Raw genomic sequence first — 13625 nt, 5'->3', positions numbered from 1 at the left:
TCTCTGTCTCTATCTCTCTCTACTCTCTGTATCTACTCTCTCCTTCTGTCTAGAATCAAGAGGTGTATTTGTCACATACATACCAGGGATACAGTGAAATGCGGGTGGTCATGCCTGCATTGATTGTGCAAAAACAATAATAAAAATAGGCATAGAAAAAAATAAAATAGGTAAGACACAAGATATGCATGATAAAAAAAGACATGCTAAGTTCCTGAGAAACTGGTTCCTATGTACACTACTATACAATATACAATTTACAATTTTAACTCTTAATGTATAAACTATACTATACAATACATCCTTCCTTTCAAGTGGCTTTTCCATTATTTAAAGTGACATTTTGTTTAAAGTGATTGTTTCAGCGGTTGCCGCATGTGTGACCGCGTCCCCGACCGCCAAGAACCTTGGTGTTGTCCTCGACGATCAGTTGAACTTCTCCGCTCACATCGCAGCGACAACCAGAACCTGCAGATTCCTCCTGAGCAACGTCAGAAGGATCCGCCCCTTCCTGACAAAAGAAGCCACCTAACTCCTCGTCCAATCAACAGTCATCTCCCGCCTCGACTACTGCAACGCCCTGCTCGCTGGCCTCCCGGCCACTGCCACCAAGCCTCTTCAACTCATTCAGAACGCAGCGGCCCGCCTGATCTCAAACCTACCGAAGTCGGCCCATGTCACCCCACTTCTTAGGGACCTGCACTGGCTCCCCATTGCTGCACGAATCTGCTTCAAGGCCCTCACCCTGGCATACCGTGCGGCAAAGGGAACCGCTCCCGCCTACCTCCGGTCAATGGTCTCTAACTACACACCCTCAAGACCCCTACGATCTGCATCTTCTGGCCGCCTCAGACCTACTCCTATCCGAGCTCCGGGAGGGTTATCACCGCGTTTTCTCAGTCCTTGCCGCACAATGGTGGAATGACCTGCCCACCCGAGTTAGGACAGCCGAAACCCGTCCAATATTTCGCTGTCGACTAAAGACGCACTTCTTCAACCATTATCTGAAATGGAAAAAAAAATTATAAAACAAATCTAACCCTAACTAACCTTACTGTCATGCAAAGTAACCTACACTGTAGCACTCAACACTTTGATGAACATTGTTGCTCAGCTGATAGAGTTGTACCCTTCCTGTCGTACAGAACTTGTAAGTCGCTTTGGATAAAAGCGTTCAGCTAAATGACTAAATGTAAATGTGTCTCTACTCTATCATTCTGTCTCTACTCGCTCTGTCTCTACTCTCTGTCTCTCTCTCTCTGTCTCTACTCTGTCTCTCCATCTATCTGTCTCTACTCTCTCTCTGTCTTTTATCTCTCTCTCTCTCTCTCTCTCTCTCTCTCTCTCTCTCTTGTCTTAATATCAGTGTATTTTCACATACTTTGACAGCAGTTCCCTGGTTATATGGCCTTTTAGTCCCTCTGACTGGTTGGTGAAAAGAAGTTAGAGAAGTTAAGAAGTTAGGAATCTTAGAAACTCTCAGACTCACATTTCTGTTGACTGGTTGCCAGATGCCTGTTTTTGACTTCCAGCTGAGAGGTAGGAGCTGGAAAACACAACGGTTCCATAGCCTGAACAGGTCTAACGTTTAAAACAATCCCACAGAAAATGAGTGTTTTACACATGTTTTTCTAACGTGTGTACCGGTAATAATTCGGCATGATTATCCAAAATGGTCATCCGCTCCCATTAATTCCGATGCACTAGTCAAAACAAAGAACGCGTTGGTCTTCTTGTCTTTGTCGTTGCAATCAGCCCTCACGTGGGATACCGTTGGCTCCCAGAATTTCATTGGCTACAAAGGCCGTCAATCATTTTCACCATCAGAGGTGACTGGTCCGTTCAGGAACAGGCCAAACTGGACAAGGTCACTTGTCCGAATGTCTTGCCAAATGACGCTCGTCGATTGTTTGGTCTTGTGACCCGAGACTGTAATCACGCAATAGGCCGAGTAGGGTGACGATCGAAAGGTGTCAAATTCAACTTTCCAACAATGTAGTGGTTGATCAGCAAAAACGCAGCCCGGAGCCTCCAGACGAGGGCAAAGTGCCACGACGCGTGCATGCGTGAAGGCCCGTCGGCGGTCCGCCCGATGCTTAAGAGGTTAAATCCAAACAACATCTACCAGACCGTGACTGATTCTCATGACTGATATTAATGTCTTTCTCAGTGGGAGTCGGCGGGCGGACATCAAACCAAGGATTTCATCATCTGTCCGTCACAGCACTCGTTGCCAGTAACGTGTGCCCAGTGTCTCAAATGATATTACAAATGTATTTAAATTGTCATTAAATCAATTAAGCTGATGGTCAAATGGAAATATGAAAGGGAAAAAGGAGATGGCATTTTCTGTCTGCAACTCTGCCCTCCTCCCCCTCCTCCCCCTCCTCACTGCTCTCTGCCCTCCTCCCCCTCCTCACTGCTCTCTGCCCTCCTCCCCCTCCTCACTGCTCTCTGCCCTCCTCCCCCTCCTCCTCCCCCTCCTCACTGCTCTCTGCCCTCCTCCCCCTCCTCACTGCTCTCTGCCCTCCTCCTCCTCCTCCCCCTCCTCACTGCTCTCTGCCCTCCTCCCCCTCCTCACTGCTCTCTGCCCTCCTCCCCCTCCTCACTGCTCTCTGCCCTCCTCCCCCTCCTCACTGCTCTCTGCCCTCCTCCCCCTCCCCCTCCTCACTGCTCTCTGCCCTCCTCCCCCTCCTCACTGCTCTCTGCCCTCCTCCCCCTCCTCCCCCTCCTCACTGCTCTCTGCCCTCCTTCCCCTCCTCCCCCTCCTCACTGCTCTCTGCCCTCCTCCCCCTCCCCCTCCTCCCCCTCCTCACTGCTCTCTGCCCTCCTCCCCCTCCTCACTGCTCTCTGCCCTCCTCCCCCTCCTCCCCCTCCTCACTGCTCTCTGCCCTCCTCCCCCTCCTCCTCCCCCTCCTCACTGCTCTCTGCCCTCCTTCCCCTCCTCCCCCTCCTCACTGCTCTCTGCCCTCCTCCCCCTCCCCCTCCTCCCCCTCCTCACTGCTCTCTGCCCTCCTCCCCCTCCTCCCCCTCCTCACTGCTCTCTGCCCTCCTCCCCCTCCTCACTGCTCTCTGCCCTCCTCCCCCTCCTCCTCCCCCTCCTCACTGCTCTCTTCTTCATCTCCTCCTCTCTTCATCTTCATAAACCTCATCTTCCTCTTCATCACTTCCTCTTCATTTCCTCTTTTCATCATACTCTCCTCTCTTCCTCACCATCTCCTCCCTTCATCTTCATCTCTTTCTCTCGTTAGCTACATCATCTCCTCCCTTCTTCCTCATCATCTCATATCTTCATCTCCATCTCCTCCTCTCTTCATCTTCATCTATTTCTCTCTTTATCTACATCATGTCCTGCTCTCCTCCTCGTCTTCCTCTAACCCATCCTGCTCATTTCCCTCTGCATTCTCCTCCTCTTCCTGCTCCTTCTCCCCCCTCCTTTCCCCCTCCTCCTTGTCCTCCCCTTCTTCCTCTCATCATCTTCCTCTTCCTCCTCATGCATTGTGCTGACGTTTCACAACGACTTGGAGATTTATTCTGTGGAATATCCGCATCCCAGCATTCTGTTTAGTCCTGACTCTGAGAGATAGAGAGAGGGATGGGAGTGGGGGAGGTGAGGAGAGGGAGAGAACATCTCCAGAGAGTGAAAGAAGAAGAGGGAAAAGAAATAATGAAAGAAAGAAAGAGAAAGAAAGAAAGACACACAAATAAAATAAATAAAAAGAGAGGGGGGGGGGAGCGATAGATGGAGAGAGATTCTCAACTAGATAGATACTGCAGACAAAGGCACTTTCCAGATACTGCAGACAAAGGCACTTTCCAGAGAGAGAGAGAGAGAGAGATTTTTTTTGATTTTTTAAAGTACTTTATTTTGTACTGTATGAAACAAAAACTTTACATCAAGCCTTTAAAAAAGACTTTTCATCTTCAAGATTAAAAAAAACAATACAAACAAATAAATAAATAGAGCTTCACATATTCATAATGTTGTTAAAAACCAATTAATCATCAAAGACATCACAAATCACATTTCCATAACACCATTCCTGAGCAAAAACCTCCAAATTTCCCATAGCTTTATAAAACCTGAACTCCAGCCAGACTCTAGCCTTCACATTACAGCACCACACTAACACTGCATCCTGGTCCGGTTTATCTTCCACTCTGTTTCTCCTGTTTACATAGACTGCAAGCTTAGCTTCCCCCACCAGAAAATTAAGCAGTTGCCATTTTTTCCTATTGTCTTTTTTATATCCTGCTCCAAAAATATAACCAATAACAGAAAAGGTTTCACCAAAAAGCCCAAAAACGTCGGTGAGCAGCTCAAACAGCCCTAAAAGCCTGTTACACTCTAAAAACGCATGAAAAACAGTCTCAGTCAACCCACAGAAAGGACATTTATTATCCACCTCTGGGTTGATGATGGAAACAAAAGCGTTCACTGCCACAGCACCATGCAGAATCCTCCACTGAAGGTCAGCCGTTTGTTTTTTTAAAGGAGGTTTATATAAAACTCTCCACACAGGTTGAGTGTCATTACTTGCACACAGCCTACTCCTCCATACAGTGTCCACTCTATTGTTTAGCCATTTCTTATTAATTACTTTGACACAGTTTCTGTACCACGATTTCCTATCCATTTTGTAAAAAGCTGAACCCTTTACAAAAAGTAGAGGACCAGACATTTCTCCCAGTACAGGGCTCAGGTAGATATTTGGAAACTCATCCTGTTTATCCGGTTTTAAAGCTCCACTGCTGTATAATCTAAGCATTCCCAGCTCCTCAACAGTCAACCTCTGTCTCCAGAGATCCAGCACCCTGGTTGCGTAGCGCTGTGACCTCAGGCCCAATAACGAACACACAGCCTGAGCATCCTTTAACTCTGGTCCTGCTGTGTCTGCCAGCCGTCTCAGGCGTACCACTTCGGCAGCACACAGCAGTCCAGTCAGCCCAGGATTTGCACAGTCGCCTATATCCATCCTTGCACCGTGAACAAGAGGCTCCTCAAGTAACCAGTGCAACGATTTAATAGAAGTATTCCTTGTGCACTTGAAAAGTGTCCAACATTTAAAAACCCCCTGATAAAAAGGAGGAAGTGCATTTAACCTTAAAGTCGTCGGGTCTGTTAAAAACAAAGATACATCAAGTCCAAGACTATTTACTTGTCGAAGAATAAAAGAGGCAACTTCTCTCCAAACTAAATCTCTTGGTCCTAACAGATATCGCTGTATGAACTGTAGCCTCAAAGTCGCTGTCCTACTCGCTAAATGAACCAGGCCTTGCCCTCCCTCTTCTCTGGGCAAAAACAAAACACTCTGAGGAACCCAGTGCAGGCGATCCCAAAAGAAATCAACCATCTTTGCCTGCAACCGCACCAACATGCCTGAAGGAGGCTCCACACATGCCAGCTTATGCCACAAGGTAGAAGCCACAAGGTTATTTATTATCAGGACTCTGCCTCTATAGGAAATCTGAGGCAACAGCCATCTCCACTTAAACAGCCTTCCTTCTACTTTCTCCACCACATTCTCCCAATTTTTCTGTACAATCGTGTCATTCCCAAGGTATAGCCCCAAATATTTAAAACCATCCCTTTTCCAGATCATGTTTTGAGGTAACACAGGTAATCTACTATGCCAGTTTCCCACAGCTAACGCCTCACTCTTCCTACAATTTATTTTGGCAGAAGACACAGCCCTAAAACTGTCAGCAATTCTTTCCAATATATTTACATCGTTTTGATTTTTTACAAAAACAACTACATCATCAGCATAAGCTGACAAAACAATGTTATCCTGGAACCCAGGTATAGCTAACCCCCTCATCTCATTTCTCAATGATTGTAACATGGGTTCCAATGAAATTGCATATAACATGCCAGAAAGAGCGCAGCCTTGCCTAATACCCCTCTGTACCTCAAAAGGAGCACATAGAGAACCATTGAATTTTAACACACTCTCAATGTTCTGATACAAAACTTTCACCATAGCAATGAGACCATCGCTGAACCCAAAACTCTTCATAACACTCCAGAGATAATTGTGCTCAACGCGGTCAAATGCTTTCTCCTGATCTATTGAAATAAGAGCAGTATTCAATCCCAATGAATCAGAGACACCCAAAACATCACGAATTAAATATACATTATCTAATATTGACCTGCCAGGTACACAATACGTCTGATCACGATGTATGATCTGATCCATCACTTCTCTCAGACGGTTTGCTAAGGTCTTTGACAAAATCTTATATTCACTGCATAATATTGACACAGGCCTCCAATTCCTTATGTCCTGCAAAGACCCCTTTTTTGGCAGTAAGGTTATCACTGCCCTGCGACACGAAAGCGGCAACGCACCCTCAGACAGACTTTCATTGAATACCTCGAGAAGGTCGTCTTTCACAATGTCCCAAAAGGCTTTGTAAAACTCCGTCAAACCGTCAATACCAGGGGCTTTCCCGCCACCCATGCTCTGTAAGGCAGAATAGAGCTCTGACGAGTCCAAAGGTCTTTCCAGCAGCACATTCGACTCCCGTGATACTGTGGGCAATCCTTCACAAAAAGACTGTAGAAGGACATCATTGTCAGTGTACTCACTGCTATACAAAGCAGAATAAAACTCAACGGCCCGTCTCCGGATCTGACTGGCATCAGTGATGTCCTGCCCTGTCTCTGACAGAAGAGAGTGAATGAATTTATTCTGTCCATTCTTCTTTTCCAGACCGAAGAAGTAACTGGAAGGCACATCCATAGCATTGACATTCATAAATCTAGACCTTAACAAAGCTCCTTGAGCCTTCACACCTAGCAGGTCAGCTAAAGCCATTTTTTTTTATTAAGGACTTCAAACTGTCCTTGATTTCCTGTGGACCCAAACATTTTCTCAAGGTCCACTATCTCAGTCTCCAAATCTCTCATGGAGGTAGTGATGTCTCTAGTCACATTGAGAGTGTGTTGTTGACAAAGCATTTTAATTTCTACTTTGCCACAGTCCCACCACTGCCTAAGAGAAGATAACTCATTCTTCCTACTCCTAAACAGGACCCAAAAAAAACTAAAAACATCCCTAAAATCCTTTTCATGGAGCAAAGCTGAATTAAAATGCCAATACAAACTTCTAGGCACCAGATTCTTAATAAAGACATTGCACATTACCAATGAATGGTCTGTAAAACCAACAGGCAATATTTTACACATTTTAAAAACATTAAAATTATGTTTAAAACAATAAAAACGGTCAAGTCTAGCTAAGGAGACAACATTATCCCTACAATGAGACCATGTATACTGGCGCTCATTCCCATGAAACCTCCTCCACACATCAACCAAGCCGTGTGTGTGTACAAGCTTTCTTAATGCACTTTGAGAAGCTGGATGGGGTTCATTATGATTCCTGTCTAAACTGTTATTCTCTGTGCAATTGAAATCTCCAGAAAAAAATAAGAAATCATCCGGACTAAAATCGGACAATTTAGTACACACTATATCTAAAAAAGCCTTTCTTTCAGGCCCTTTAGAAGGAGCATAAATATTCAATAAAACCACATTAAATGTTTCAAAATGTGCTTTCACTACAATGAACCTACCCTCTACAACATGTTCTACAGTATAGGAAGCAGGAATAAAACGTTTTGAGAATAAAAAACCAACTCCACTACTAATTGTAGTATTATGACTCAACACTAAATCACCTTCCCATTCTTTCCTCCATTCCACCTCATTTACTTTATCACTGTCTCCTGCATAAAAAGAACATCAATGTGTTTTAACTTGACCAGTTCAAACAGCGTTGCACGTTTTCTCACATCTCTTGCCCCATTCAAGTTCAAAGTTCCAACCTTAAAATGTTCCATGGAGAGAAGAGGAGTGACTAGAACGCACAATAACAATAAATTAAAAGTTGACCCTTGTTTTCCTTTCATAAATTTGTTTTCGGACCTTTGGCAGTAATTTCCTTAGTCTATACACTTCCTGCTTAGTAAAGCTGTTATTTCCCATGTGAAACCTGACAGACGTATAGAAAGCCTCTGTATCAGTAATATGTTCCTCTATTTTGAAGCCCCGAACATTCTTGTTTTCCTGTAGCAAAGTTTTGATAGTTTTGACTGACAGTGATCTTCTGTTTTGTGACTTCTTTAACTCAGACATGTCACTACAATCTGACTCATACTCCTCACTATCACTCTGGTCTGACTGTGAAGTCATTCCTTTGCGTTCATGAGGTGCAGATTGTGAAACATCCTCATCTACCATTTCCACCTCATTAGTCTGGTCATTAACTGAAACTCCCGCACTGCTTCCACACAAACCACTGCTACTCTCCTGTGTTTTCCCCCCAGACACAGCAGCACTGTATGTTTGTTTCTCCGAGGCCCCTTCCAGCTGCAGTTCTCCTGTAGCCCTGTCTGTCTGTTTCACACAGGCCCCTTCTACCTGCATCTCACTTGTAGTACTGTCTGTCTGTTTCTCACAGGCCCCTTCTTCCTGTAGTTCACCTTTAGCACTGTCAGTCTCAGCTGGATTATCCCTGGCCACCTCTGTTTGTATCTCAACTGTAGCACTGTCTACAGCTGCTTCTTTAACCCCAACCACTTCTGTCTGTAGCTCCCCTGTAGCACTTTCAGCAGCAGCTGGTTTAAAACTGGCCACTTCTGTCTGTAGCTCCTCTGTAGCACTTTCTGCAGTAGCTGGATCAACCCTGGCTACTTCTGTCTGTAGCTCCCCTGTAGCACTTTCTGCAGCAGCCGGTTTAACCCTGGCCAATTCTTCCTGTAGCTCCCCTGCAGCCCTGTCTGTCTCAGCTGGGTTATCCCTGGCCACCTCTGCTTGTATCTCAACTGTAGCCCCGTCTACAGCAGCTGGTTCTTTCCTAGCCACTCTTGACTGTCCCCTACCACTAATTTCTAAAACCAGTCTCATTATTTAACGGTTCTCTTCCTTGCCCACTAGTTCCCTCCCCAAGGTCTGCATGCGCATCTTGAGCTTGCTTCTTAGGGCATGCTTTAATTACATGCCACCCCCCCCCCCCCCCCCCACACACCCAAAGCACTTCATGGTCTCTGATGATGCAAACAATACATAATCAAAATCTTCCACTTTAACATGGAATCTCATATTGAACTCATCATTCCTGTTATTCAGAATCATATACAAAAACCGTCTGTGAGAAACAACATGCTTCAGCAAAGGTGATTTACACCCTGTAAGCACCTTCTTAATGGGAGAAACTATCTTTCCATGTCTGGACAGCTCTTTTATCAGAAACTCATCAGAGATGAATGGTGGTACATTAGACAACGTGATTTTAGTTGATGGTTGCGCAAGTGGCAACACGGGAACGTGCAGGTCCCGAACAATAATACCACGTTCAATTGCTGCATTCACTTTCTCAACTCGATCTAGAAAGATTACCACAGCAGAATTCATTTTCCCTGCAGACTTAATACTGTTGTAACCAACAACTTTACCTACCGCTAAACTAACCTCTTCAACTGAGCAGGGGAACACGGTGCCAATCTTAATGCCGTGTTTCCTACTCAATTTGTTCAAATCAGCCATCCTGCGCGCCCGGTGTCTTGCCTTAGCCAAATGGACTGAGAACAAACCTCTAAACTCCGTTTAACACAACACACACTAAACCAACAACCTAACAATAAATAAGCAAAAACTCTAATTCACAACTTGACAAACAACATATAAATAGAAAAGATAGAAAAAGTTAGAAACTCACTCACACGCAGTCTCACCAAAACTCTGATCTCCGCTCCACTCACACGCATGCGCACAGGGGAGAGAGAGGTCCGCCGGGCCCGGTCCGAAGTCGTGTTTCGTCGAGCCGTAGGCCTGGGATAACCCCGTTTTGAAAAACTGAAACACTTGTACTGCGGTATATCCAGTGTAAAACCGCAGGTGTGTTTGAGTTTTTTCTTGAGGGGGAGAGAGAGAACCCGGGAGTTGACTCTGCTCCAACACACCAGGGAATCAACCACCATTCCCTGGTGTGTTGGAGCAGAGTCAACTCCCGGGTTCTCTCTCTCCCCCTCAAGAAAAAACCAATTCAAACTGATGTATAAGGAAATTATGTTCACAAGGTACAGGGATGAGGAAGGGACTTGATATTCACGGGTGTTTACATTTTTATTTTGTGTTCTATTTTATTTTATTTTATACATATATAGTTTTTGTTTTTTGTTTTGCATATATATATATATATTTTTTTTCTCTTTTTTATGTTTAAAATAGTACACTCATTTGAGTAGTGGAAAAGGGGTAGGATTAAATAAGTGTATACTTCTTCCTACTCCTTTTCGAACATGCAGATTGAGTTGTTTTTCTTTTTTTGTTAGTTTGTTGTATTCATTGCATGTTCGAAATAAAGACTTCAAATCAAATCAAGTCGCCTGGGAGAACGACAAGGAGCCGTCGTGCTTCATGTTCTTTCCTCTTTTTATTAAAAAAGAAAGAAACACAGACTGACATGAATCCCACTTGTTGAGGGTAATTTTTTTTAAATTTTTACATCCCGCCACCCTCACCACAGGGAGGAGACGGGAATCCTCAGAGAGACTTCCCATGCGAGCTGTAGAGATTGAAAAGAAATATTGCAACATTGAGCTATGTAACACTTGGGTTAGGGCTCTCCGAGGAGGAGGCACTGAACCAATACACACTCAATAATCGAATTGAATCGAATACACACACAATAGAGCAGAACTCCTTTTTGAAGTTCTACTCACCTTGACAATCTGAGGAGGAGGCTCTGAAACTCTGAGGAGGCTCCCTCACTGGGAAGGAGGGTCCGAACTCACAGAAGGCACTTCTCCCTGAGGAGGAGCTTCGTGAGGAGGAGCTCTGACAACTCCCTGAAACAGATCCATAACATGGAACCTGAACAACTCACGGAAGTCTTACCAATAGAAACACGCTCAGTGACTCTATGGCAGGGGAATTTCCACGGTGCACACGCCCAATTTTTAAGGGCGCGGGACCAGGAAACCCCCCCCCCCTCCTACCCTGTAACTGTAAATGAAAGACCCCCACCACCCCAATAACAGCCTGTTCCAGCTGCTGAGGTCAGGCAGACGCCTGCGAATTCTAGAGACTAAGACGGAGAGGCTTAGGCTAAGCTTCTTCCCCCAGGCCATCAGAGCCTTGAACAATGAACATCGAGAGACACAGAAACTGAACTATCCACACACAAGTACATACACGACACGCACGCTGAGCACGCTCACACACTAGCAGCCACTTTAACACTCATGCCGCACACACGCACACTTATGGCCAGAGGAAAGGCCACTTAAAGTAGTATAACTTCAGGAACAGTGTATTGCACTACTAAAGCTAACTAGCATGTCCTATATGCTCTGTAAATACTAATGTACAGATACCGAGATGGCACACCATGTACCTGTTTTATTGGATTCTATTAATATGTTGTACCACTGTATTTTTATTGGATTCTATTATATGTTGTACCACTGTATTGCACATCGTCGCGGGCAAGACCAGCCGCATTTCATTGTATACCTGTATACCGTGACAATTAAAACTCTTGAATCTTGAATCTTGAATCTTGAAACGTGCCGAACAGCGACGTGACAGGAACCCTGCAGGACAGGGGGTTTTAACCCCTGACGAATCAGAAAAGGGGAGGAAAGGTTTACCAGTTCACCCCTTTACGACCCCTCACCCCTGATACGATGTAATAACAAAGTAGAGCATGACCCAGTCATAGCATGCTACATGAAGCATCTAACAGCTTCACATAGCTCATGTGCTAACCTGCTATCTGAGTTTTACTAAGGGAAAAACACAGAACAGAGAGGGCCCCTTTAAGAGCCCCGGTACCAGACTTACACATGTGCTTCTGTGGGCCAAACCTAACCCAGTTGTAGATTCCAACGACACACACAACCCTTCATCACAACAAAAAATGGCAAAAGTACACTCTTACTACAGAGGAACGCCGTTTTTCATAACGAGAGAGACATAAGTCATTGATTACGTATTGGCCACAGGCCTTGCTAAGCACACATGATAAGTGACTAAACAACCTTTTCTTTAGGAAAAGAATAGTTTCTCAAGTGGAAGCACAACCCCAGCAACTTAAGCTGAGGGTTACATCGTATCCCCACAAACACAGTGACACAATATATTGTAAACAAACATGTTTGAGAGGAGGGGGGGAAGCCCCAGGGAAACCGGGGGGGTCACCCCTCCTACCTTACCCTTGATACGACCAGGTTGAACAGGTACCCCTGTTAATATGTGAACATGCTGTTTGTTCATTGTCATCACAGGCTGAGAAAAAGATTCATTCCTCAATCACATGTCACTAAGCATAGCTTCACAGATTAATTAACCCTCTTAGTTGTGAGTTCACCCACGTTACAAATGTTACATGAACACACATGTTCTCATCACAACTAACCAGTTCATCTTTACAACGCCGATTTTCTATGGAGAGAGAACCTATACCAGTGACGAGACAATTCACACACAACACGCGTCGTATCCTCAATGTATTGCAGCAACACACGTTTTGGAAACATCGTTATTACAAAACATTTAGAAGGGAAGAAAAGAAGAAGTGTTTAAAGTCCGGTCAGGACTCCTACCTTCACCCTGAGCGCAGGCCGAGAGGACTGCCACACTGGTTAACGGGACACCGAGTAGAACCCGGCATCTCCTGCGTTGGTGACGAGGGTAATGTCCGCTACGCCACCCAGCCGCCATTCTCCATGTTGACGAAGTCCTCGCTGGCATGGCACCCGGGTGTAGGGTCGACTAACATCCTCTGTCAAAGATGACGTCGTAGTCAGAGTGTTTAAGGCATGTTATAGTCACAGTAACGTTCAACAGTGTAGCATTAAGCTAACAGCCGCCCGACTGATACCAACAAGCTAACGTTTCCTAGCCTAGTGAACACAACGAGCTAGCGCTGCAGCTAACAGCTGACTGGCTAACAACAGTAGGCCACAAACTACCACGCCAGCTAAGCAGCTATCACCTGAACTGTACACAACGACATAATAAGCCACACTTCAGACAGGCCGCCGCCTGAGTCCCCCCTCATCCTAAGAGAGCAGAGAAAAAGAAATGTCAAACACAGTTTTCAACGGTGATTTACCAGACATGCAGCGGAGTCGGCTCAATTCCCATCCGGGCTGCAGCCGACTTGAGCATGGAACTACCGATAAAGCAGATCCATGCCCACTTTTCCTCGTGCTTTAGGGTGTACTTCCACATTCATGTGAAAGATGGGGCCTGCACGGGACAGAGAAACATCCGCTTGTCCAGAGAATCCCGGGTTCAACCAGGTCTCGGTCGCGGCCCACTAGGATGAACATCATGGGCGTCAGACCAAGATCCTCCGTCCGCCGCTTAAGCAGCCGAGCAGAGGATCCCAATCTGGGGCCGGCCTTCGTAAAATTGTCAGCTAACCCCCATAGCATTAACAGACAACTAGTGCTCGCAAGCAAAACATTACTCACCCAGCTCGGAAGCAACCAGTTTCTCACAACAGCCGGTGCCTTCCACAGTCCAGCTGTATGACCGGAGGTTCAATACCTATCCAGCCACAGCAAGGAGGACTGCAGGTGGGGAGTATATCAGCGGCACGAGC

The 13625-nt window shown here is 45.5% G+C and overlaps 1 protein-coding gene across 1 annotated transcript in view; it reads left to right on the top strand.

The window, feature by feature from the left end:
- The window catches only part of LOC311233527 (uncharacterized protein), a gene marked incomplete at both ends in the record, with an annotated part of 43856 nt that overhangs the window by 23799 nt on the left and 6432 nt on the right, over window positions 1–13625 (top strand). The window contains 2 exons of the mRNA XM_084320493.1: window positions 2171–2236; window positions 4902–5005. Of these exons, the coding sequence (XP_084176619.1) occupies window positions 2171–2236; window positions 4902–5005 (170 nt within the window). The remainder of the gene's footprint in view (window positions 1–2170; window positions 2237–4901; window positions 5006–13625) is intronic.

The sequence above is a fragment of the Notolepis coatsorum genome, assembly GCF_963971535.1.
Source record: "Notolepis coatsorum genome assembly, chromosome: 8".
Taxonomy (NCBI): Eukaryota; Metazoa; Chordata; class Actinopteri; order Aulopiformes; family Paralepididae; genus Notolepis; species Notolepis coatsorum.
Note: the sequence above shows the minus strand (reverse complement) of the source record. Positions and strands in the feature narration are given on the sequence as shown.